General features: G+C 47.6%; 1 protein-coding gene across 1 annotated transcript in view; it reads left to right on the top strand.

Moving 5' to 3' along the window:
- Positions 1 to 26,661, top strand: part of SRRM4 (serine/arginine repetitive matrix 4) — a 124,935-nt gene that overhangs the window by 57,223 nt on the left and 41,051 nt on the right. Inside the window, exon 2 of the mRNA XM_081175287.1 lies at positions 21,817 to 21,957. Within this exon, the coding sequence (XP_081031413.1) occupies positions 21,817 to 21,957 (141 nt within the window). The remainder of the gene's footprint in view (positions 1 to 21,816; positions 21,958 to 26,661) is intronic.

Here is a 26,661-nt window from a genome sequence, read left to right as displayed (position 1 = left end):
AACGATGGGGGTGGAGACGCTCCTTCAGGTATACAGGACCGAGGCCATTTAGGGCTTTAAAGGTCAGCACCAACACTTTGAATTGTGCTCGGAAACATACTGGGAGCCAATGTAGCTCTTTCAGGACTGTTGTTATATGGTCTCGGCAGCCACTTCCAGTCACCAGTCTAGCTGCCGCGTTCTGGATTAGTTGTAGTTTCTGGGTCACTTTCAAAAGTAGCCCCACATAGAACGCATTGCAGTAGTCCAAGTGGGAGATGACCAGAGCATGCACCACTCTGGCGAGACAGTCCACGGGCAGGTAGGGTCTTAGCCTGCATACCAGATGGAGCTGGTAAACAGCTGCCCTGGACACAGAATTGACCTGCACCTCCATGGACAGCTGTGAGTCCAAAATGACTCCCAGGCTGCGCACCTGGTCCTTCAAGGGCACGGTTGCTCCCTTCAGGATCAGGGAGTCCTCCACACCAGCCAGCCCCCTGTCCCCCGGAAACAGTACTTCTGTCTTGTCAGGATTCAACCTCAATCTGTTAGCCACCATACATCCTCCAACTGCCTGGATAGAGAAAGTTTTTTCTCCCTCTCTTGCAACATTAAAATTCATGAACATCCAATGAAGCGGAATGTTGGAAGATTCAGGGCAGAGAACAGAAAGGAATTCTTTAAGTAGTGCATATTTAAACTATGGAACTCCCTCCCACAGGAAGGCAGTGATGGCCACCAATTTAAATGGTTTTAAGAGAGTACTAGATAAGTTCTAGTACTACTCTAGAGAGTACTAGGGACGCGGGTGGCGCTGTGGGTTAAAGCCTCAGCACCTAGGACTTGCCGATCGAAAGGTCAGCGGTTCGAATCCCCGCGGCGGGGTGCGCTCCCGTCACTCGGTCCCAGCGCCTGCCAACCTAGCAGTTCGAAAGCATGTCAAAGTGCAAGTAGATAAATAGGGACCGCTTACTAGCGGGAAGGTGTTCTGTGTGCTGCGCTGGCTCGCCAGATGCAGCTTGTCACGCTGGCCACGTGACCCGGAAGTGTCTGCGGACAGTGCTGGCTCCCGGCCTCTAGAGTGAGATGAGCGCACAACCCTAGAGTCTGTCAAGACTGGCCCGTACGGGCAGGGGTACCTTTATCTTAGATAAGTTCACAGAGCATATAAGGCTATCGATTGCTGCAAGCCATGATGGCTATCATAGGCACCGACTCCATGGGGCTTGAGGGGGCCCGAGCCCCCTCAAAAATTCGTTTGGGGGGGCTCTGCCCCCCCAATAATCTTGGGCGCCCCTCCAGCAGAGCGCCATCGCCGCCCCTCCCCCAGCCCAAAATGCACAGGGTCGGGCTGCATGCCTCCTGCCCTCCCTCCCGAGCAAAAGCTCCACCCAATTTCCTTCGGAGCTGATTAATAGGCGCAGCATGCTCTCCCCTATTCGCTCACGAGGAGGCGGCGCCACTTTATTTGCATATTCATGAGCTTATTTATTATTCATGAGCTTTCCCGGGGCCCCCCCCCCAATATTTTTTATAAGTCCGCGTCCCTGATGGCTATGCACAGTTGGAGGCAGTAATGCTTCTGAATAAGCAGTTGCTGGAAACTGCAGGAGGGGAGATTGCCCTTGTGCCTGGGTCCTGCTTGTGGGTTTCCCATAAGGACACCTGGTCAACCACTGTGAGAATAGGATGCTGGACTAGATGGGCCATTGGTCTGGTCCAGCTGGCTCATCTTTGTTGGGATACTGCCAGGGAGATAAAGTCCATCATGGCCCCCAAGCCGGCTGCCGGACGATCCATCGATCTCCCGTAGTCACGCGATTAGCGACACGAGTTTCCTGAAAATACCTTGCCACATTCCAGGCCACTTTTCGTTCTCTCTCTGTCGAAGACACTGATGCAGACAGTCATGTCTTTCTTTGTTCTGATCAACGCTGAATAAAAGCTTGTAAATAATGCTCTCCTGAGTGCGACTTCTGGCTGTGCATTATCTGCTGATAAGAGTGTGCACGAGCCCTGGAATGTGGCAAGGTATTTTCAGGAAACTCGTGTCGCTAATTGCTCATACTGCGTGACTACGGGAGATCGATGGATCGTCCGGCAGCCGGCTTGGGGGCCATGATGGACTTTATCTCCCTGGCAGTATCCCAACAATCTTAACGTTCTTATGTTATTTAGCTGCATCTACTGTATTTCTCTCCCAGCATAGTACTCACACAGGGCCACTTAGATCCTTTTAAACAAGTCAGAGAGTTCCACTATTTTTTGTGCAGGATCTGGATTTCCTGACTTGGTTCTTGTTTGTTTGTTCTGCAGCATAGAGGACACAGAGCCATGCATGTGACTCACTCTGGCACAGACGCAAAGAGGAGCTTTTCCTTGTGAATGTGAAGTAGCAGTCCTGCATTCTTTCCATCAGGCTGAAGAGGAGTGGAAGGGAGAGAATGGAGGGGGAGCTATGCCATCTGTTCTGCTAAGAGGGCGGCTGCCTTTGGTTCTGCCTCCAATGCCACCCGGTTGCGAACTTTTCCTGAATTGTCTCCTTTATAGTCGTTATGAAAAGCCTTAAGAACTGACACCCAGTGGCGTAGCGTGGGTTGTCAGCACCCGGGGCAAGGCAAGTAATTTGCGCCCCCTAACCCGTGGATTTTAGTAGGGGCAGAGAGCTGCGAGTGCGAGCGAGCGCGCCCCCCCAGATGTTGCGCCCGGTGCGGCCAGCCCCCCCTGCACCCCCACGCTACGCCACTGCTGACACCCAACTTTGCTTTCCGCTCTGTCCTCTTCCTCCTTCCTCCCCACCTCCTTTTGTGTCAACCTTGTGAAACCTTGGAGAACCACCACTAGATAGAGATGGAAGTCTCCCCTGCCTGAAACCACTGAGAGCTGCTGCCAGTCAGTGTCAACTGTACTGAGCTAGCTAGATAGACTGAAGGTGTTGCTCAGTAGAACGAAGCTCCCTGTATTTTTATGGAGGAAAAGCTGTAGCTTAGTGGTGGAGCACTTGATTTGAATACAGAAAGTCCTAGGTTCAATCCCTAACTGCGTCTCCATGTAGCCACTGCTAGAAACCCTGGGGAGCTGTTGCCAGTCAGGGCCAGCAGAACTGAGATAGAAGGACCAATGGTCGGGTACTTCCTAGTTGGTCATACAAATTGTTTACACTATTGCTTCTAGACCCACCCATCCCGGGGATGTGTGGCACATTGCAGCTTCTCTCTCACACCCACCCACATCTCCCCAGTCACAGAATCGTAGAGGGGACACGAGGGTCATCTAGACCAACCCCCTGAAATGCAGGGATCATTGTTCAGTGTGGTGCTTGAACTCACAACCCTGAGATTAAAAGCCTCGTACTCTGTTGACTGAGGGAATATGTGACCATTCACATTTAATTTATGTGTGTCTCTCTCTCTCTGTGTGTGTAGATATAGATATAGATATAGATATAGATGATATAGATATATCAGGCACCCCCAACCTGCAGCCCTCCAGATGTTTTGGCCTACAACTCCCATGATCCCTAGCTAACAGGACCAGTGGTCAGGGGTGATGGGAATTGTAGTCCAAAACATCTGGGGATGCCATATATATATATATATATATATATATATATATCCCCCTGCTCCCCATTCATCATATACAAAGATCAGGGTGGTTTACAAGTCGTCATCCCCCACAACAAAAAATACCATCCAAACAACACAGAATAATCTTTAAAATGACTGGCTTATCTTAAGAAAGTTTAAAGAACTGAAGTGAATCAGCCAACTCTTCAGGGTTAGCAGAGAGGGAAAGCCCCCACTCCCAAGTCCCAGTCTTCTAGGAAAAGGAATAAAGTCTTTAATGATGCAATCAGGATCTTGCAGACTGAAGACCCATTGTGCTGTCATCTGCCAGTAAACCAATCAGTTCCCTCTAACTGCTCCCCTTATTTGCATGCCCGAACATTCTAAATAGCCATCTCACGCAATCATAGAATTGTAGTGCTAGAAGGGACCCTGAAGGTCATCCAGTCCAACCCCCACACAACGCGGGGATCATTTGTCCTGCGTGGGTTTTGAATCCACGACCTTGCAATTCAAAGCCACACGCTCTGCTGACTGAGCCATCTAGCCCCACCACAGCTCTGCAGCTGTCGTCCCAAACCCTATCTAAAGAGCCACTGTGGAGGAAAAGCAAACTCTGCCGTTTGAAGTTCTCTTACATTTGCACAAAGCTGGCAGTTTTCGAGTCCACGGCTTTTCGACTCTACTGAGCCGGCATTTTGCTCGGGACCCCCAGGGCGGAAGGCCCCGTCCAGCACTGCAGCGCAGCCGCGGGGTGTTTTGCGGCCCTCTGAGTTATCTGAGTGGAATGCTTCGGAGCCGAACATATGGGGGCGGGAGGCAATTTTCTTTTTCATGCTCCGATGGCTCAAAACCAGCTTGAGCGAAGGCAGACCCTGACGCCTGCAGTGGGGGTGCGGGAAGCTATATCCATCTTACTTCAAAGCTGGCAGCCAGCAGAAATGGCATCAGGAGAGAGAGAGGGAGAGAGAGAGAGAGAGAGAGAGAGAGAGAGAGAGAGAGAGAGAGAGAGAGGAAAAGATTTAGCTGGGGAAAGTTAGAAAGCAGCTAGTGGGGCAACTAAAGGGTTTACTTGCGGGCATCCGGCTGTGAGAATAGGATCCTGGGATAGATCAGTAGTGTGGGGTCAGTCAACTAGAGGGACTAAGCTAGTGTCTCAAAATGTTCCCAGCAAATTAAAGTTTTAAAGGCTGGTGCCTCCGTCCCAAAGTCCAGGAATACAGTGGTACCTCAGGTTACAGACGCTTCAGGTTACAGAGTCCGCTAACCCAGAAATAGTACCTCGGGTTAAGAACTTTGCTTCAGGATGAGAACAGAAATCGTGCGGCGGCAGCGGGAGGCCCCATTAGCTAAAGTGGTACCTCAGGTTAAGAACAGTTTCAGGTTAAGAACGGTCCTCCAGAACGAATTAAGTTCTTAACCCGAGGTACCACTGTACTCTGTGTGTGTATTCCTTGCCAAAGCCCTCAATACTCCATGCCCCTTCCAACTCTACAGTTCTATGATCTATCTCTATCTATTTATTTATTTATCTAGCTATCTATCTGTTGGCTTTTGCTGCCCAACTCCCCAAGTGTCTGAGCCCCTAAGTTCATGATCAGTCAGAGAAGAATGAATGGAGGCAAGATCTAGGGAAAGCAAGGCCAGTCTTTATTTTTATGTTGAAACAGAGTGCTGGATTTCTCAGTGCTGGATGTACGTATAAGCTAAACAAGCTATAGCTTAGGGCCCCACTCTCTTGCGGGCCCCCCAAAAATTAAAGGGGGGAAAAACTGGGTGAACATTCTCAAAATATAAGATAAAAAACAAATAAAATCAAACCAACATACAGCAAGAGTGTTTTGTGTTGTGTAGGCTCCTATTTGTTATGTGCAAATGGCTTTAGATACCTATTAGTAGTACTACTACTAATAATAATAATTTATTATTTATACCCCGCCCATCTGGATGAGTTTCCCCAGCCACTCTGGGCGGCTCCCAATCAAGTGTTAAAAACAGTACAGCGTTAAATATTAAAAACTTCCCTGAACACGGCTGCCTTAAGATGTCTTCTGAATGTCAGGTAGTTGTTTACCTCTTTGACATCTGATGGGAGGGCGTTCCACAGGGCGGGCGCCACTACCGAGAAGGCCCTCTGGTAGCCTCACTTCTCGCAATGAGGGAACCGCCAGAAATTTATTAGGTCCATAAATTACCATATAGCATATATTCAACACAAAAACAGCGACAATTTGTTGTTGACAAAGGACAGCTAGACATATAAAGGGCCCCATTTCCTTCAGCAGCTTAGGGCCTCATCAAACCTAAATCCGGCCCTGCTTCCACGCCTTTCAAGAAGGTAAGAAAGACCCAGAACAAAGTGTGCAGGAACTTTTAAAGACTTTTGACATTGCCCTTAGCCAAAGACCACCTTAAAAGCATCACACATACATCACAGAAAGAGGTGGTCCACCACAGAAATTTGAGAGTGTGGCCGTCTGCCAAGATCCCTGATAATGTTTTGCTGATTGCATTACCTGGGCAGCCTGACCATTCTTCTGAGATGGTAAATACTGTAGTTCTTGGATCCAAGTTACAGGCATACCCTATTCATACACAAATATGCCCTTCAAACAAGGGTTGCCATATTTTAAAAAGTGAAAATCCAGGCACAAAAGTAGTTTGGGTTTTTTTTGGTTTGCTTTGCAAAGTTGTTGAGCTTCCGACATGGGCTGCCATATGCCTGGGTTTTCCTGGACATTTTTACCGGTTTTCAGAAATTCCACCCAGACCCTATTTTTGACAGACAAATCCTAGATATGTCTGGGAAATCTCAGACGTACGGCAGATAGGATTTGTAAGTGAAAATAACTACTGGGAAAGGTTTCTCCAGGACATCTCCTTCTGCAGAGGAAATATTTAGAGTACCGTATTTTTTCGTCTATAAGACACCCCCCTGTATAAGACACCCCTATTTTGGGGCAACTACCAATCACCAGTCTACCCTCGGCACTATCCGTGTATAAGATTCCCCCTAATTTTTGACATTATTATTTTTTTGGTAAAAAACTAGTATTATACAAGGAAAAATATGGTAATTAGAAAAGCCAAGGTGGCATTGGGAGTTGTTTGGTGTGCTAAAATAATGTGAAGTTTTCTCAGGGAATATTTCTCATATATATATATATATATACACACACACATAGTCATACCTCGGGTTACAGATGCTTCAAGTTGCGCGTTTTTGGGTTACGGACACGCTGAAACCCAGAAGTACCAGAACGGGTTATTTTCGGGTTTCGCCGCTTTGCGCATGCACAGACGCACCAAATCGCAACCCGTATATGCGCAGATGTGGCACCGGGGGTTGCGAACGCTGCAGGTTGCAAACGTGCCTCCCACATGGATCACGTTCGCAACCCGAGTGTCCACTGAATATATACACACACGCACAATATATATATATATGCACATTTCATTCATATATAAGTGCACTCGCAAACCACCCAGATCCAACCCAACATGGCTAACTCCCAGTCTCTATTTGGTATTTTTTAAAACCAACCCCCTCCCCCACAAAATCACCATCGCTGGCTGCAGATCCCTCCCTCCTTCCCCTGCCTCCTGTTTTCTAGTTTATCTCTTCTTTAGCACAAGCCTTCAATGCAGTAATCCCCACCAGGTAGGTTTTGAAGCTCCACAATTCCTTGATATCTCGGCTCCAGGAGGGGGCCTGCCACTGACGGTGCTGCCAATACATGGTCTCCCTCCAAAAAAGGAGCGGCGGCATTTGGTTTTTTCCAAAAGCAAAAGCGATAAAAGGTGCTTGTTAAAAGTTAATTGATCCCCCCCACACACCCCGTTAAAAAAGGGGGGAGAAAGGAGCTTAGAAGACAGGCTGTGAGATGAATATAATAGCCAAATCAAAATTCCCACTGATGTCACCAGCGTGAAAATCATGAGAACTTGACGGCGTTTATTTTACTTCCTTTCATTTAATTTGAAGGGCGAGGGGTGCATTCTTTGACGCTGTTGTTTCAAGAGGTTCCCCCTGCTTCTCGCCTTCCACTCTTCCTGCCTTAACGCTTTCGAATGGATAATTCCTTCTTTGGAAGATAAAACTCAAAATGAATTTTAATGCATGCTCCAACTGTCTGTACAGTGAGAGTTCTAGGGGTACAGGAGGTGTCCGGGTTTTATTTCCTTAGGAGTTAGGGTTAGGGAGATGCATTTTAAATAAAAGGACACATTCTACTCATGTAAAAATACGCTGATTCCCGGACCGTCCACAGGCTGGATTTAGAAGGCAACTGGGCCCGTTCCGGGCCCCGGGCCTTAGTTTGCCTACCCATGTTCTAACGTTTTGTTAGAATCTCCTTCTGTGTCTTTAGAATCCATTGGTTCGGCTCCTCCCCTCTGGAGCAGCAGAGAACAAACTTGCTCCATCTTCCATGGGACAGCTCTTCAGATATTTGATGATGCCTATCATATCCCCTTTCATTCTTCCCTTCTCCTTGCTAAACATACTTAACTCCCTCAAACATCCCTCATAAGGCTTAGTTTCCAGACCCTTGATCACCTTGGCTGTCGATACCCTTCTTAAAACAGCAAACCACTCCCTCAATCAGTCCTGTTTGGCAACACAAAGGAAATATAAGAACTTCTCTTTTCCTCTCCTTCCATCTCAGCTGGAGGTGGTATGTGTGTGTGTGTGTGTGAACAGGAGGGGAGGGAATCTGCGATTGCTTGATTGATACTATGCTCAGGGATCCGTAGTCTCTGATGTAATTACACTTATGGGTTTTGTGTGATAAGAAGATTAATCAGCCCATTACACCAGAGCTGTTTACCTATAGATGAAAGTAATTGAACAGAGCAGTCATACATTGCCTGCCGATGCTTTGCATAGCTACCTGCAAGCCTGTTTGCTGCCTCCTGCCTCATTTTAGAAAGAGAGAGGTGTCAAGCCTTAAGCCTGTTTGGAACCAGCACTTTGGAAGTCCTCCCTCTTACCCCAGATTTGAAGAGATGCTCTAGGTGGGGGCCTCCAAGCTTCAGTCATTGAAACCTGCAGAGGATTCTACTGCTGAAGTTGTCAGACAGGTTTCTTTGTAAGGCAAGGGCCATCGCAATGCGCTCTACGTGGGGCTACCTTTGAAGGTGACCCAGAAACTGCAACCAATCCAGAATGCGGCAGCTAGACTGGTGACTAGGAGCGGCCGCCGAGACCACATAACACTGGTCCTGAAAGACCTACATTGGCTCCCAGTACGTTTCCCAGCACAATTCAAAGTGTTGGTGCTGACCTTTAAAGCCCTAAACAGCCTCGGTCCAGTATATCTGAAGGAGCGTCTCCACCCCCATCATTCTACCCGGACACTGAGGTCCAGCCCCAAGGGCCTTCTGGCGGTTCCCTCGCTGCGAGAAGCCAAGTGACAGGGAACCAGGCAGGGGGCCTTCTCGGTAGTGGTGCCCTCCCTGTGGAATGCCCTCCCACCAGATGTCAAAGAGAACAACAACTACCAGACTTTTAGACAACATCTGAAGGCAGCCCTGTTTAGGGAAGCTTTTAATGTTTGATGCATTACTGTATTTTAATATTGTGTTGGAAGCTGCCCAGAGTGGCTGGGGAAACCCAGCCAGATGGGCGGGGTATAAATAATAAATTATTATTATTATTATTATTATTATTATTATTATTATTATTAGTCACTTAAGTGTCCTCATCAACATCCCTAAAGAATGATCCAGGTTGCAAGAGTTTCCTCCAGGCTAATAGGTGCTTTTTCTCCATCCCACTCCCTGCCACCTTGTAGCTAGGTAGGAGTACAATAGCTGGAGTGGTGTGTTTGAGCATAGCTAGAAAAAGACTGGAAGCCGGATACACAGAGGCTTGCTTGCTCTGTGCTGGGTCCAAAGCTGCGACAAATGGAGAAGCAAGATCTGTAGGGCCGACAATGCTGTGAGCCCCTCCATCTCATGCTCAGGTTGTAAAAGGTAAAGGTAAAGGGACCCCTGACCATTAGGTCCAGTCGTGGCCGACTCTGGGGTTGCAGCACTCATCTCGCTTTATTGGCCAAGGGAGCCAGCGTACAGCTTCCGGGTCATGTGGCCAGCATGACTAAGCCGCTTCTGGCGAACCAGAGCAGCGCACGGGAAACCTTCCCGCCGGAGCGGTACCTATTTATCTACTTGCACTTTGACGTGCTTTCGAACTGCTAGGTTGGCAGGAGCAGGGACTGAGTGACGGGAGCTCACCCTGTCGCTGGGATTCGAACCGCCGACCTTCTGATCGGCAAGTTCTAGGCTCTGTGGTTTAAGCCACAGCGACACCCCTGTCCCGTGCTCAGGTTGTACATATGTGTAAATAAAACCATGCATGCTAAAGGCACCACATATTCCGCTGACCTTCATTCCAAGGAAACTGAACCTGGATAGGCGCCAGGAACCCCAGATTCTCTCGCCGTTCGAAGATTGGCATGGCTTGTGACACTGCCATTTCTGGATTTCCCATGATTCTCATAAAGCTAGGTGTAGTAAGTATAAAGCATGGATTGCATGCGGCTCTAGGAAGTAACAAATGTAAAGGAGAATTATTAATTATTAAATTAGAAGGCATTGGGATTAATTTATGTGTTGCTGTGTTCCCGCCGCAAAGTGTATTTGTGCATCTCCTGTATAGATTTTACAAGGAGGCAATTTGAGAGTTTGCATCAATTCTAATTTTAGGATTATTTTTTTTAATGAAATTAGAGTTCTTTAAATGGTTTTACATACCGCGTAAAGAACTTAAAAGTGTATATTTATAGTGAATGCAATAGTATATAGATACAGGTGATAGGTTTGATGGAATCGTAGAATTGTAGAGTTGGAAGGGACCATGAGAATTATCTAGTCCACCCCGTGCAATGAAGGAATAGACGATAGATAGATAGATAGACAGACAGACAGACAGACAGACAGACAGACAGACAGATATAGATGATAGATAGCAAATTTTATTTTATTTTATTTTATTTTATTTTATTATGACTGGGACTGTCACCCCACTCCGTCCACTTGCCAGCCCTACCTACTTTGCCAACCTCCCCACCACCACCACCCTTTCCACCTCACCAAACCTCCCTCCCTTCAGACATGGGTGACCTAAGCTAATATTCCTTCCAGACATGCAACCCCGCTAGGAGAGAAATAGCTCTAAGTCCTCCTAAGAACAGGGAGGAGAGCATGGGCAGCTTGAGGGTTTAGCTTCCCGCTCCTGCTGGAGAGCCTCAGGCCTGGGGGCCAAGTGCCTTTCTGCCTGGCCCTTGGAATTATCCACAGGCCACACCCCTTTCTAAGCCACACCTCCTTTCCCTAGGCCACACCCCTCCCTGGCCCTATGCTTTCGCCTAGCCAGAATGCGTCCTTGAACTCCGATCGTGCCTTTTACTTGCTGAGATGGAGAAGGGTGTATAGCAACGAGCCTACTGTACAGGGCAAAATCTACATTAATTGCTCCACTTGTTCCCCCACTCCCAAGCCTGCCTGCCACTGACATGTGGCCCCCGGAAGATGGCCCAGGAGGGAATGTAATCACTGGGCTGAAAAAGATCCCTTTCCCACCATGCTAACCCTGTGCTTTAAATACCCGCCTTCCCAGAGAAAGTATTGAAAAGACACCTTGCATGCTATAAATATTGTGACAAGGGTGTTCAGTACCAGACGTATTACCTACTGTGGTTGGAATATGTTCCAGAAAATGCAAAGTGGGGATGACAGAATCTGATCTAGGATGGTTTTAGCAGCAGCGCAGCTGATTTCTCTGGCCCAGTGATGGTGTAAATCATGCCGTGATCCCCCTCTCAAAGAAAGGCTGGTTGTGTAAACTATGGGAATGATTGCAGCCTGTTTTAAATCAAGGTTTGATAGTAACCAGCTGCATACGTTTCAAAACAAGCATTTATTTCACTCCGGAGAGATCATCATGGGCAGGCGTACCGTTTGGAAAACATGCTGGTGACGAGCAGGGAAATATTTTGCCGTGATGTAATGGAATGTGGTTTTACTTTTAAAATTTCAATTAAGAATGCCTTCTTCCGTCTCGCTGCTTTCAAAGGCTCCCATCAGCAATCCGGCTTCTTGGTTTGGATCCGCAGCTGTTGGGTCTGCCAACCAAGTTAAGGCTCTTCACTGTGCTTAGGCCCCATCTGCAATGTACATTTAAAGCAGTTTTGTATCACTTCAAATATCCCCAAAGAATTCTGGGAAGTGTAGTTTTTTTATGGGTGCTGGGAGTTTCGAGGAGAGACCCTTAGTCACCTTCATTTGAGCAGCAATTCGCAGGGGGTTTGTGAGGAAAGAAATGTCTTCAGCAGGTGTCTGAATGATAGCAGGGTTGCCTCAGTTCAGAGGGGAGATGATTTCATAGGGAGGGTGCCACAGCAGAGAAGGCCCTGCCCGATTGCTTCGAGGTGGGCTTTTTCAGGCTGTGGCAAAACAACGGGCACCTCATTCGCTGTCCTCAGTGACCAGGCAGACCAATAGGAGAGAAGAAGATCCTCCAGGTAGCTGAGTCCTCTGTCTTCTGTGCTCCCTCCATTGTGAAAGGCTCTCTTATTTATTTTTTTAAAGGAATGGATTGTGTTGCATTATACACTGCAGATGGCATGGTAGATAGTGAAGTGTTACGCTCAGCCTCTATTGTACAAGGTGGGCCTGGGAGAGAATACACAGAGCAGGAAGAGGGAACAATTACTGGAGGAGGATCCCATTCCAAGTAATTTATATCTCGGGCGACTTGACACTGATTGCAATTCAAGCTATTTTCTTTAGAGCTCGATGTTCCTGCCATCGCCTCGTTCCGGCAGCCTTGCAAAGACTCGTTTCATCACGTTCTGTCCATAAAGCTTTTCCTCCCGTCTTATCTCTGCACAATAAACCCAGAGTCCAAGGGGAGGTGATAAGCGACAAAAACCTTTCAAAAAGGAAAAAAAAAGAGGAAAATCTCAGGGGTGCGTGAGAGCGAAACCATATGAAACACTCTGCTGTGACACCTGATCATTTTATGAATCCGACAAGCCTCCCCAGTGAATGAGTGCTTGAGGAGAGTCGCAGACGCTTGTTATGAGCCATCCAATCTATGCACGGAGGAAGGGAAATGAGCTCAACTTTATTTTCCCCCCTAAAGTCAGTGATTAGGTGCTATAATTAAGAAAGCATTGTGCCTGATTTCTAATCTTCCTCCCTGTTTAAAATTTAATTGATTTCCCTCCCGATTGAATCCATCTGCATCCATCTTTATAAGGCCCTGGGTTCTGAGCTTGGAATGAGGCAGTGTCTGAAAGAACTGCTCTCGATTTGCTCAAGGTAGGACGTGGAACTGTCCCAGGCAGGGGCGGGGCTACCGTCCGTAGGGGCGGGGTGGGCGTCCCGGGGGGCGGGGCAGCAATGTCCCCCCCCCCTCAGGGATGACACCTGGGGTAGACCACACCCACTGCGCACACACGCTTCCTCTGCCAGTGGTCCCATTTAGGGGATTTTATTATTTTTCAGCATTCTAACAGGCTCACTCCTGCCAAGCTAGCAGTTTGAAAGCACGTCATGTGCAAGTAGATAAATAGGGACCGCTCCGGCGGGAAGGTAAACGGCATTTCTGTGTGCTGCTCTGGTTCCGGGTCATGTGGCTTCCGGGTCATGTGGCCAGCATGACTAAGCTACTTCCGGCGAACCAGAGCAGCGCACGGAAACGCCATTTACCTTCCCGCCAGAGCGGTACCTATTTATCTACTTGCACTGGCGTGCTTTCGAACTGCTAGGTTGTCAGGAGCACGGACTGAGCAACAGGAGCTCACCCTGTTGCGGGGATTCAAACCACCGACCTTCTGATCGGCAAGTTCTAGGCTCTGTGGTTTAACCCACAGTGCCACCCACGTCCCTTAAACAAAGTTACTTGATAGTATCCTACCCTCCAACATTTCTCCGATGAAAATAGGGACGTCCTATTCAATGGTGATTATGATAATTGTTTTCTTATTTATACCCCACCCATCTGACTGGGTCACCCCAGCCACTCTGTGAGGTTCCCAACATATATAAACACATAATAAAACATTAAACATTAAAAAAGAAACTTCACTGTGCAAGGCTGCCTTCATATGTCTTCTAAAGGTTGTATAGTTACTTATCTCCTTGGCTTGGGGGTGCCCTCCAACATTTCTCCAGTGAAAATAGGGACATTGTGGAATCAAACCAGAAACTGAGATGGCTTCTGTAAATCCAGGACTGTCCCTGGAAAACAGGGACACTTGGTGGGTCTAGAGAAATTTCCCTTGAACTTCATAGGGCTTTCTCTGAGTAGGAAGGCCTAGGATTGCACTGTGAACAAGCCTTGTGTACAGAGCATACATGCCGAAGGAGAAAATCACCTTGACTGTTTAACCTGTGTAGATAACATTGTGGTTACAGGCAGAGCCAACACCATTAAAACACTTTTGATTTTTTTTTATGTATATAAAAATGCTTTTCGGTAATTTAACCATCCTAAATATATCCACGAGCAGGTATTGAATCTTTGCTGAGAAATTTTCACCTAGCCTTGTCATATTCCAGTTCATGAAAGCATGGAAAGTCTGCTTTGCATATTATGCAAATTGCAATGCAAATTTTTGCTCCGATTCTGAGTGGGAAGTGAACTGATTTGAGTTTTTTTTTAAAAAAAGGCAAAAAGTAAAAATGCAAGAAGTTGATGAAGCACTGGGTTTCTGTATCGCAACACAATGCCGAGCTAGACTGACCTTTGCTATGACCTGACGTGCCCTTTGCGGAGGGTATCTTGGAATGAAAATCCAAACCAAAAAGTGATCAGAGTTAAGTGTTTTAGCAATTATTCCTATAGCAGCAGTTTCAGGCACTGTTTGACAGCACTGAGGCTCCAACTCTGCGTTGTTATTTCTGGAGCAACTCCCCCTATGAGGAAATGTTGATTCAGAGAATAGGCAAGTAAATGGATAAAATCAAAGAACTATAGAGTTGGAAGGGATCCTGAAGATCATCTAGCCCAACCCCAGGTGTCCCATATGGGAATCAAGCCTGCAACCTTGGCGTTATCCGCACCATGCTCTAACCAACTGAGCTAAATAGAGAACCCCTTTCTCTCTCTCTCTCTGGACAGCCAATGCTGGAAGATTCAAGACAAAGAACAGAAAGTACTTCATGCGGCCTATAATTAGCCTATGGAACTCACTTCCACAAGAGGCAGTGAGGAGCACCAACTTGGATAGCTTCAGAAGAGGATTAGATTCACGGAGAAGGCTATTGATGGCTACTTAGATGAGGCTGGATAGCTCAGTCAGTACAGCATGAGACCCTTAATCCCAGGGTTCGAGCCCCACTTTGGATGAAAGATTTCTGCAATGCAGGGGGTTGGACTAGATGACCCTTGTGACCCCTTCCAACTAACTCTACATTTCTATGTATTTACTAACCATGATGGCTATGCTCTGTCTCCATGGTCTGAGGCACTAATGCTTGCGAATGCCAGGTGTTGGAGACCGCATAAATGCTTTTCATGGTGAAAGCAAAGGTTCCTCAGCTTCCTGGCTGATCTAACCCTACTTTCCTTCCAGAAGTCTCTCCTATTTATCGACTCCTATGAGCCATATTTACCCCAAGGCTCACATTTTAACTAATGCACCCTAATTGGTCATTAACCCAGGTCACCGGTTCCAGAAAACATTTCAGAATTGATTCCAAAAGACTTAGCTTCAAAAGGGGTTTTAGTTTTAAATGGGGCTTTCAGAGAAGGTCAGGCATCAATTAGCTGGAACGGAAGAACCTACAAACTTTGTTGATTACCAATAGATGTGACTGTATGATGTCAGCCCCTATGGAGAAAGCTTTGCGAAGGGTGACCTTGGGTAGTTCTGTAAAATGAAAAGGGGAAAAGGACAGGAGCCCCAAACTGGTTAAATGAGGTTAAAGTTAAACTGGTTAAAGTTGAATGAGATGGTGTACCACTTCCAGTTGGGACCCGGGCACAAGCCCAAAATCATCCACAAACACCACCTATGGATGTATCATGGGAACAAAACTGTCACTGGTTGATCCAGCCATCAGTGGGGCTGGATCCTGGGGCCACACTGGCCCCACCTGGACAAAGTGTCTCCACTACTGCATGTAGCTTACCCAATGCCAGTCTGTTAGGAACCTGCCTTATGCATAGTCAGACCATTGGTCCAACTAGCATGGGTGGCGCTGTGGTCTAAACCACTGAGCATCTTGGGCTTGCCGATCAGAAGGTCAGCAGTTCAAATCCCGCGACAGAGTGAGCTCCCGTTGCTCTGTCCCAGCTCCTGCCAACCTAGCAGTTCGAAAGCACGCCAGTGCAAGTAGATAAATAGGTACCACTACAGAGGGAAGATAAACGGTGTTTCCATGTGCTCTGGTTTCCATCATGGACAAATGGTGGCTCCCTCAGTCTGAAAGCGAGATGGGCACTGCAACCCCATAGTCGCCTTTGACTGGACTTAACCATCCAGGGGTCCTTTACCTTGTTACCCAACTAGCTCAGTGTTGCCCACATTGAAACCCTGGCAGTCAAACAAGAGTCTTTCCTTGCCATATCTGGAGATGTCAGAGTTTGAACCCAGGACCTACTGCATGTAGATTACATGCTCTGTCACCGAGTTACACAGCCTTTCTTAATGCAGATTTTTTGGTGGGCACAAGGAATGGGCACTATAACTGGCTTAAAACTGCAGACCTTCCAGAGGCACTATTTTACGGCATTGCACTTATTTGGGTGCATGCAAACTGCCTGAGCATTTCTACGGATGCTGTGCATAATCTCTCTCACACTTGCACCCAGCAGTTCTGGGGTGGGGTGAGAGGAGACCAAAGCATCCTGCGAAGAACTTGAACCCGAGTTTGCATATTTCCCCTCCCCATCTATTTTCCTTTTGTGTTGATTCTTTCTAGATTGTATAAGCCTGATGGTGGGGACTTGTAGACTGCTCCAGCGGCTTTTGGGGGAGGCTGAAGGGCAGGAGAAGAAAGTAATATTTAAAGAAATAAGAGGAGAAAAGATGGCGCAGCTGTGTAAAACCTAACTGATATGCAGAGAGATGCAAACTATGATCTAAGCCAGAGGGTTTCAACCTTTTTAAGTCCACGGCTCCCTTGACTAACTCCATTCTTTCTGTGGCACATCTGTGGGGCTCAGGAGCCCAGTTATGCCACCCCTTGCCTGCAGAGCTCACAGCCTCTCACCCCTTTTCGAACACCCTCCCCTGTGGGGTGTTCCCTCAGCCTTCCCTCCTCTCCTTCTGGTCCTGCCCCACGCCCACCCCCACGCCCCAAAGAGAGGTGCCTCTTCACACTGCCCCACAGGGGCCTAGGAACTTGTCTGTCCATTCCTAACAGCTAGGGCTGGTGGACTGGATAGCTGGGCTCCCTTGCCCATTTGCTTGCTTGCTTACTCCGAGGCCACCTCAACTTCTGGCAACCAGCACCCCCTGGCCAGCCCCAGAGGCACCATTCACCTATGGGGCTTGTAGCCAGGACTGCTGCAACACACAATTGTGCAAGGCTTTGGGAGGCAGAGACAGGAGAGGGCATCAAAGGAGGGAAGGAAAGAAAGAAAGACAGAGACCAGTGTTGCCTGCAGCACCCCTGACCATCATTCAAGGTGCCACGGCACACTGGTTGAAAACCACTGATCTAAGCAGAAACACAATGTGGATTGTGACCAAGTGGACCATGTGGCTCCTCAACTGGCTGCCCAGGTACACAATGAGGACTGGCAACTTAAAGTGCCTGCTCACTTTTCTTAGGCATCTTGACCTTGAAACTGGCCTTGGACCAGCCAGTCCACCCAAGAGAAGATGCCTCCAAAAAGAGGGCTGTCCCCCCTGTGAGGTAGGAGACTGGGGCACCCTACAACTCACATTCCGTGGGTTTCTTCTCCTTTATGAAGCTCGGTGGAAGGCACATGCATCAAAGCACGAGCTTCTCCTGCAGCTTCCTACTGGGTTTGATTATATGTTCCTCTGCCCTCCAATACGCCATGCCCCTTAACCAGCACATTCTCCAGAGGCTGCATTTTGAAATCTGCCATTCAGGCCGCAGAGCAATATTCTCCCCTTGATTAACTGCAAGTCACTCAAGCCGGGAAGATCATCTCGGAGGTCCCTCCCGCTGGCATTTCCAATTGATGTGTCTTTGTGATGGGAAGGTGTGCCAAAGGGCAATCATATCCCTCGCTGCTGCTCCTCTGCCTGTGAGGACAGGGACTTTGTGATTGTAAATTAAATGGGGGGAAGAGAATGAAAACAAGATCTTGCAGGCTCTCGTTGGACCAAGCGTGGCTTCTCGCTGCACTAGCCAATCAATTGTGACTTTCGAGTCCCTCTTAATGCCTCGGGGCTTTCTAATAGGGATGGATGACTCAGTCCTCTTTGCAGCCCATGCCAATTTTGCAGGTGTTCCTTCACAAAAGACCGCTCCATCCTGATCAGTCTATTTGTGGACCGCAGCAATTTCACAGGCGTTCATTCAGAAGACATCCGCTACATCTGCAACAGTCTCTCTGTAGCCCTTTCCTGAACCGCCTTATAAGCCTTATGGTGAGAAGGAGAAAAAATTGAAACTGCCTAGCAAACTCACTCAGGACCAGCACCGTCCCGCAGCAGAATGAAGCAACCCAATTCAGATGGTACCATCTTCAAGAGCAGTGATGAGGTCACTTGTGTAATGCCCCTGTTCCACATGCAGAAAGTCCCAGGTTCAAGCCCCAGAAAATATAGAGGTGCCCTACTTTGCGGCAAAAGTATTCCCTCCCCCCCCCCTTTTTCCTTTGTTCAGCTGTCAGTCTGAAGAAGAGCTTTGGGCAACATGAAAGCTTGCTCACTCCTTGGTGAATTTCAATTGGTGTTTTTTATTTCTGTTTTTGTCCCGTCCCCCCCCCCCCGAATATCTGTGTGGTGTTACTCTGGCTTTGAATGCAATACAGGCAGTGCACCATCTCTGCTTGGAGAAAGGGGCAGCCCTCCCCAATGTACTTTTAACTCTACAATATTTTTTTTAAGCATTTGCTAAATAGCATCTTTGTTTCCTGGGTTAATTCATAGCTGGCCTTAGGACGACGTAGTGCTACAATTGTGGAGCAAGCTCTGAACTATTCCCCCAGGTGTGGAGAGCAATTATTGATGCAAATAATTGTTCCCCAATCCCATCAAAGTCTGCTTTTGCTTCAGCCCAATATTCTTTTTCATTGATTCCCGAAGCTCCCCAGAGCCCTAAAATACTAGTAATCTCTTTGGGCTGGATTCTTGCGGAGGCAGATAAATGGCTGTGTGCGAGTGCGTGAGCGCGTTTCCTCTTTGCAGACTTTCATGTTTGTGATGGGAAATGCATTTGCAATTTAATATGAACGATTATTCTAATCTTAAAGGAAAGGATTATCGCAGAACTCCCTGCAGGAAACTTAATCGAGGAGAATTGCCCAAAGACTGTCCTGGCTGGCAGGCTGAAAACCTGAACAGGGGCCCTTCATATGAAAAAAGAATGGAGTGCCCTGGGGTGGGTGAGATGGAAAACAGCATGGCTGGCTGGCTGGCTGGCTGGCTGGAACCCTAAAAAGGACCACTCTACACAGCAACCTTGGCATGGAAAAGGAATAGAGTGTCCTGGAAATAATGGAATGGAGCCTCCTGGAAAAGGGCATGGCTGGCTGGAAACCCTGAGCAGGGGTTTGCCCAACACAGCAACATTTTTTTGTCACAGGTCCAACTTGCGATTTTCCTACTCCTCTTCATTCTCCAGACCTGGTGATGTCTGTTCCCAGCCCGCTCCCAACATCTGTGACTCACAGCATGGCATGTCACCCTGACAACCCAGTTTTCTCTTTGGGCTGCTTTCCTGCTTCCAGGAAAGCTATGCATGGCTGGGGCTCCCAGACTGTCATTAGTTGCCATATCGCTGCACAAAAGAACTGCTTGTTTGCTAAATGCTTCCCGACAAGACCACTGGCTTGTGCAAATCTGAAAGTGTGTCTCGGCTTCCCAGTACCCCAATCAATCTGCGGGGGTTGGCCACTCAATGCCTCCACCCCAAGCCCTCATTTCTTAACGGATGGCTTGATTTGGTTTAGCAGCTTTTCATCCCAGCTGCCAAACACAACTTTTCTGGGAGAGAAAGAGGTCTGGAAGCTGCAGTACAGGACCAGAAGGGGCAATGTGCCAAACGGATGTGCTAAAATTAAAATCTCAGGCAGCCATAGATTCTTAGACACCGCCAGGGCACTCAGATAACTTCTGTACTATCTCTCCTCCCTGGATTCGACATCATTTGTCCTCCAGCTTGGTGCTTTAAAAATACAGTGGTACCTTGGGTTAAGAACTTAATTCGTTCTGGAGGTCCATTTTTAACTTGAAACTGTTCTTAACCTGAGGTACCACTTTAGCTAATGGGGCCTCCCTCTACTGCCGCGTGATTTCTGTTCTCATCCTGAAGCAAAGTTCTTAACCTGAAGCACTATTTCTGGGTTAGCAGAGTCTGTAACCTGAAGCGTTTGTAACCTGAAGCACCATTGTAAATAAATGCATAGGTGAGCAGGAAAAATGCTATTGTGGTTTCCAGGCACTCCTGTACCTTTAGGTAAATGATTCCTTTTTGGAGGTTCTGCTAACTTTATGTCTTTTTAAGGAGTGCAGCTTCCCTTAAGTGCCTCAGGTCAAGTTCCTGTCCTGGAAGAGTGGGGTAACACCTGTGGAGGAAGCTCTGGGAATAGATGTGGAGCTGTAACAGTGTGTGTGTGTGTGTGTGTGTGTGTGTGTGTGTGTGTGTCTGCCTGACTGCCAGCCGGCCTGCCTGCCTGCCTGTGTGTCAGAGAGAGAGATACTCCTGTTACTGGAAAAGCTGAAAACGAATCTTCAAAACTGCACCCTCAACTACTGCTTTATTACTCCCCACTCTTATTTATTATTGAAACTCATTTGTTTTTGTTTTAAAAATTAATACTTTATTACTGATCTATTCAGTAAGTGGGATGCCTCTGTTCTGCCTTCTGTCATACTAAAGGGTTCTGAATGTATATCACAAGTACCCATGTGTCTTTTGGACTGCTTTGAATATGCTCTGAACCACCTCAAGCACTGTTTTTACAGAACAATCTCATGGAGACAAGGAAGGGGGGAATCTGTAGCAAGAGAGTCACCAGATCCACAGCCCTGACAGTGCAGGCATGGGAAAATCTTTGGCCCTACAAATGTTGCTGGACTCAATCCCATCACCCCTGGTCATTCATGCTAACTGGGGCTCACGTGTGTTGGAGTCTGACCACATGGGCTAGATCAGTGTTTCCCAAACTTGGGTCTCTAGCTGTTTTTAGACTACAACTCCCATCATCCCTGACCATTGGTCCTGCTAGCTAGAGATGATGGGAGTTGTAGTCCAAAAACAGCTGATGACCCAAGTTTGGAGAACACTGGGCTAGATGGACTGAGTGGTGGCGTGGCTTGGAGACCCACAAAGGATGTGAAAACGAATTCCAGACACTTCTAGGTCGGGTCAAAGACAAAGAAAATCAGGACCGTGGACAGCTCCCAGTGGCTCTGCTATCTCTGATGGCCCTTTGCTGCAACATCTTCCCACGCTCAGGTAGCAGGAGGCCCTGGGAGGTGTCCATGGTCCTGATCTGCTTTGCCTTGTCTTTGACCTGATCTGGACGAGCCTCTGGAATCCATTGCCCCTTCCTTTGTGGGCACCGATCCCTAGCAGTACAGGTTAAAAAAGGTAAAGGGACCCCTGACCATTAGGTACAGTCGTGACCGACTCTGGGGTTGCAGCGCTCATCTCGCTTTATTGGCCGAGGGAGCCTGCGTACAGCTTCCGGGTCATGTGGCCAGCACGACTAAGCCGCTTCTGGTGAAACCAGAGCAGCGCACGGAAACGCCATTTACCTTCACGCCGGATCAGTACCTATTTTTCTACTTGCACTTTGACATGCTTTCAAACTGCTAGGTTGGCAGGAGCTGGGACTGAGCAACGGGAGCTCACCGCGTAGCGGGGATTTGAACCGCCGACCTTCTGATCGGCAAGTCCTAGGCTCTGTGGGTTAACCCACAGCACCACCCACGTTCCTAACAGTACAGGTTAGGCAGATCCAAAGTAAATTGGTAACATATGGCAAGATGGCCGTGCTCTCTTGGTCCTGAGAGTTCTCTGCCCCATGGAGCTTGCAATAGAAGCCCTGCCTGCCCCTGTGAATGTTTCACTGACAAGGTTCTTCTTCTCTCTCCTTCTTTTCCAGCACTGAGGCACTCAGCTGCCTGCCGCTTCCAACAGACAACAAGCACTCAGAGGAGCCATGCCAAACTCAAGAGACCTCTAGCACCAATGGCTGTGTGAGGTTGAAAGACAGCCAGGAGTACGCTAGGCACAAATCATGCGGGTAAGACTCAGGGCCTAAGGCCTCTCCAGATACGGCCCTCTGGGTCACTCCATCTGCCCCTCGGGACTCTCCACAAGCCACAATGCTTCTCCACAGCCCACACCTGCTTTGTACCTTCCTTGAGTGTTTTTCCCTGGCTGGGATGTGTCCTTGAAGTCTGATCGTGCCTCTTGCTTGCCTGGGTGGAGGAGAGAATGGGGGTTAGTGTGTGCGGAAACTAAGCCTCCTGTACAAAGGTAGAATTCACATTTGTTGTTGCCACTTAAGAACATAAGAAGAGCTTGCTGGGTCAGGCCAAGGGCCCATCTAGTCCAGCATCCTGTTCTCACAGTGGCCAACCAGATGCCCGTGGGAAACCTGCAAGCCGGACATGAGCACAAGAACACACACACACACACACACACACACACATATATATATATATATATATATATATATATATATATATATATATATTCATTTTATAACGCAAGTAAAGAACACAAACAAAAAAACAAACAATACTGTCGGGGAACTGACATCAGAGTGAAAGGAGAAGGAGAGGCTCCCCGATTCTGCAGGAGAAGGTACCAGCACAAGGGGGAGACGCAGCTTGGTAGAGGGGGAAGGAAATCGGCGTAACACCAGGGATCCAGGAGGGCAGATGGGAGAAGCAGAGGCAGAGCTCCGGGATTCTTCCCTGGACATCAGTGAGGAGAGCACTGGTCCTCCACTACCCACGCCCTCCCTGCGCAGAAGACTCCCGCGCAGTGAGAGGCGGAGACGACTGGGAGTCAAACAGCTTTTATGCTGGAAAAGGTTTAAGAAACGCCCACAGACAGATTCTGCTAGCGACTGAGGCAGCCACGCTGAGATGGGCTGTGCAGTCAGGACGGTTTAACCCAGGCAATTAAGCTCCCTAACGGGGACAGTTTACGCACGAGTAACTCAAACCCACTACAAATACAAACAAATTCTTGTCATATCCTTATTTTTCTAAGCATTGTTAAGTGGGCTTCCCCAGGTCCCACCTATCTGATTTTCATTTTACTTCATCTTTAGCAGTTTACATATATCATAGTTTCTAACCATCTTTTTTAAAAATCACACTTAAAATAACTTCACATTTTATCATTTACAAATAATACTATTTTAAAATACACTATCTTCTAACCCTACAGCCGATATCTACTTCCAAAGCTATTCAAAGATTTAAATATTAACATATTTTTTCAAATATTCCTTAAACTTCTTCCACCGTCTCTTCTCTCTGGTCTCGGAGTCTCCCTGTCAGTTCGGCAAGTTCCATATAGTCCATCATCTTCATCTGCCATTCTTTGATAGTTGGTAAATCTTATTTCTTCCAATTCTTCACTAGCAATATTCTCGCAGCTGTTATGGCATACAGAAAAAAGTAACATCCTTTTTGGGGATTTCACCCCCAGAGCACAAGACCATCTCTCCCCCTCATGTGGCTTCCAGCAACTGGTATTCAAAAGCATTGCTGCCTCCAACTGTGGAAGCAGAGCAGAGCCTCCACCAAGCCTCAAAGCCATTGATAGCCATATCCTCCATGAATCTGTCTCATCCTTTTTTAAAGCCATGCAAGTTGGTGGCCATTGCTCCTTCCTGCGGGGGTGAGTTCCATAGGTTAACGATGTGCTGTGTGAATAAGTCCTTCTTTTTATCTGTCCTGGAACCTCCCAACATTCTGACTCGTTGGCTGTCCATGAGTTCTAGCATTGCATCTTTGGCCTCTTCCCCTGCCCAACTCTGACATGTGGCTCCCCTGGCAGGTTGCTCAGAAAGATATGTGATCTCAGGCTGACAAATGTTCCCCCCAATTTGCTGAAAACCATGCAGGAATCTACCAGCAGATCTCAGCCTACCTTCTGTTTAACCTTTCCGTACAGCAGACAGGTTATTCAAGGACCCGTAGGAACTAGCTGCCCTGCGGTCAGTGCCCATCTCAGACCCTTTGAAATGGCTGGCGCAAAAGGCTTTTAGAATAGTATTTGCATTTTTTTATTATTTTAGTTTAGCCTTGCTTGGTAATTAGACCCAGGGCTAGCAGCAAAGGAACACGCCTCCTTAAGTCATCCTTTGTTTTCCTGCTTTCTCTGAAATGCTTTCTGCCGCTTCTTCAATAAAACATGGCGAAGTAATGAGAGTTCTGCCTAAAGGGGATCCATTTGCACCCACGTGTTTTCCAAGAGGCTGGCGAGATGGCTCAGTTGCTGACTTCCTCGTGAAGGGCTTTACATCCAAGTCAAGAGAAAGCTGAATGCTTCAGCTTCCCCGCGGTGCAGTCTTTGCCGCAGTCTTTCAGAGCAGCCTGGTTTTTGTTTTTTTTTATTTTAAGATTCTGCATTCCAAGACTGCCTGTCTCTCTTTCGGATATAATAAGCCCGGGTGGCAATTAAGAAGTAGTCCTTGCCATGCATTTAAGGCACTGCGTAGGCTTGGAGCTCATGTTTTCAGTACCTGAGTGCAACCACGTCGGGGAGTTTGAAGAGAGTAAAAATAGAGCCTAAATCACCGTACTGCTTCAAGGCAAACCACCCTAAAGAGAGGCCCATAGAGCATGCAGCTTCCAGAATTCTTTGAGGGAAGCTGTGACTATTTAAAGTAGAATCACAGTGCTAATAATAATAATAATTTTTATAATTTATAGCCTGCCCATCTGGCTGGGTTTCCCCAGCAACTCTGGGTGGCTTACAGCACATATAAAAGCATAATAAAACATCAAACATAAAAAAACTTCCTGATAAAAGGGCCGCTCATAATAAATGCATGGTGTCAATGTGGCCTTAGTCTTAGTGTTGCCCTTGTAGAACTCAGCAGGGAGGAGGATGGGGATAACAGTAGAATTAGTTGGCTGTGGCTGTCATTGGCTCTGGCGCCACCTACTGTTGGACTCCCTGCCTTCCACCCTGTCTCTGGGGACAGTCGTGGAGACCACTCCCACCTCTGCTCCTGCTTCCGCTGTCTGAAGACTAAAGTCTTTCTAATGGATAAAGGAGGATGAAAAGAGAGTGAGCGCCTCTCCCTCTGCCCCCATCCTTTGTGGCTTCTTTCTGCTATCGACCAACCTTTGCTCTTTGTCATTTTGAAGGTGGGGGGAAATGAAGCCTGCGGCGAAGCGGATTGTTGTTTAAAAGGGCCCTGTTTGCCAAACTGTCCCCGGAATTGAAGCACGTAACTGTTTTGCTTCCAACTGCAGCAGGAAGGTGGGAGGTGGGGCTGCTACAGATGCCCAGATTTCGAGCTTAGCGCTGCATCGGCCTGAAGTGCATTGTAGTTACTTTTCTTAATTAGACTTAGATTGCAATCAGTGAGGTGCAATTAAATCCGCATCAGCTTTAGGAGGCCTCCAAGACGAGACGAAACGCCCAAACCCTCACCAAATAAAGATGAGAGGTGGGCATGAAGTGAGCATATAAAGCCCTTAACAATTTGGAACCAGTTTACCTGTGAGATCGCCTTCCTCCGTAAGTTAGGTTAGATGGAGGAGACACAACTCTAATTATGGAAAGACGGCACGTTCTTGAATAACAAACATACACTGAGAGAGAGTTCATTGTCTGTGCCAAGCCTGGTTCCTGGAGAGTGACAATTAAGTTTTGCTGGTAAACGCAAAGATTAGAATGCTGCTCTTTTCTGTGGATGTCATAGAATCATAAAATTGTAGAATTTGAAGGGACCACGAGGGTCATCTCGTCCAACCCCCTGCAATGCAGGAATCTTTTGCCCAATGTGGGGATCAAACCCACGACCCTGAGCTTAAGAGTCTCATGCTCTACCGGCTGAGCTATTCAGGGTGTTACTTATTCATTCCAGGTCATGTTGTTAGATGGGAGGCTGTTCCAGGGTCACAGATAGTTCGTGAGGGGATATATTTCATTTTAAGCTTACGCCAGCCACACAGATGCCACGAGCCATAGAAATAAACCACACAAAAGGCACAAACTTGAACCCATTGTTATCTGTCGGAATTAAAACACTGGAGAAGGTTGCATTTGAGCCATGTCAGGCCCCAACCGACTTTGACTCCATAGCTTTAAAATAGCAAAAGGTAAAGGACCCCTGGGCGGTTAAGTCCAGTCAAAGGCAGCTATGGGGTTCCGGCGCTCATCTGCTTTCAGGCCAAGGGAGCTGGCGTTTGTTCACAGACAGCTTTCTGGGTCATGTGGTCAGCATGACTAAACTGCTTCTGGCACAACGGGACACTGTGATGCGCATGAAAATGCTGCTTGCGCTGGTCTGCTTTAGAACTGCTAGGTTGGCAGGAGCTGGGACAGAGCAACGGGAGCTCACTCCGCCAACCTTAGGCAAGCCTAAGAGGCTCAGTGGTTTAGACCAGAGCGCCACCCACGTCCCCTCTTTTAAAAATAGCCCCCTGTGCTGTACAGGAGAATCAACACAACCTGTGTTTCCTGTCCTAGTCAAAGCACATATAAATCACCAGCTCGGTCAAGTTGCGGTAGCTGGTCTGCTGCTGAGTTCGTAGAGGACATGGAATCACAGAATTATAGAGTTGGAAGGGACCATGAGGATCGACTAGTCCAGGGGTCTGCAACCTTTAAGACAAAAAGAGCCACTTGGACCCATTTCCGAAGGGAAAAAAACTGGGAGCCGCAAAACTCGTCATTATAAAAATAACTTTTTTGTCACTTTTTTATTATTTCTTTGTTTGACCCCTCAGAATTACTCCTCCTCGTAGAA

This window comes from Podarcis bocagei (genome assembly GCF_964188305.1).
Source record: "Podarcis bocagei genome assembly, chromosome: 16".
Classification (NCBI taxonomy): Eukaryota; Metazoa; Chordata; class Lepidosauria; order Squamata; family Lacertidae; genus Podarcis; species Podarcis bocagei.
Note: the sequence above shows the minus strand (reverse complement) of the source record. Positions and strands in the feature narration are given on the sequence as shown.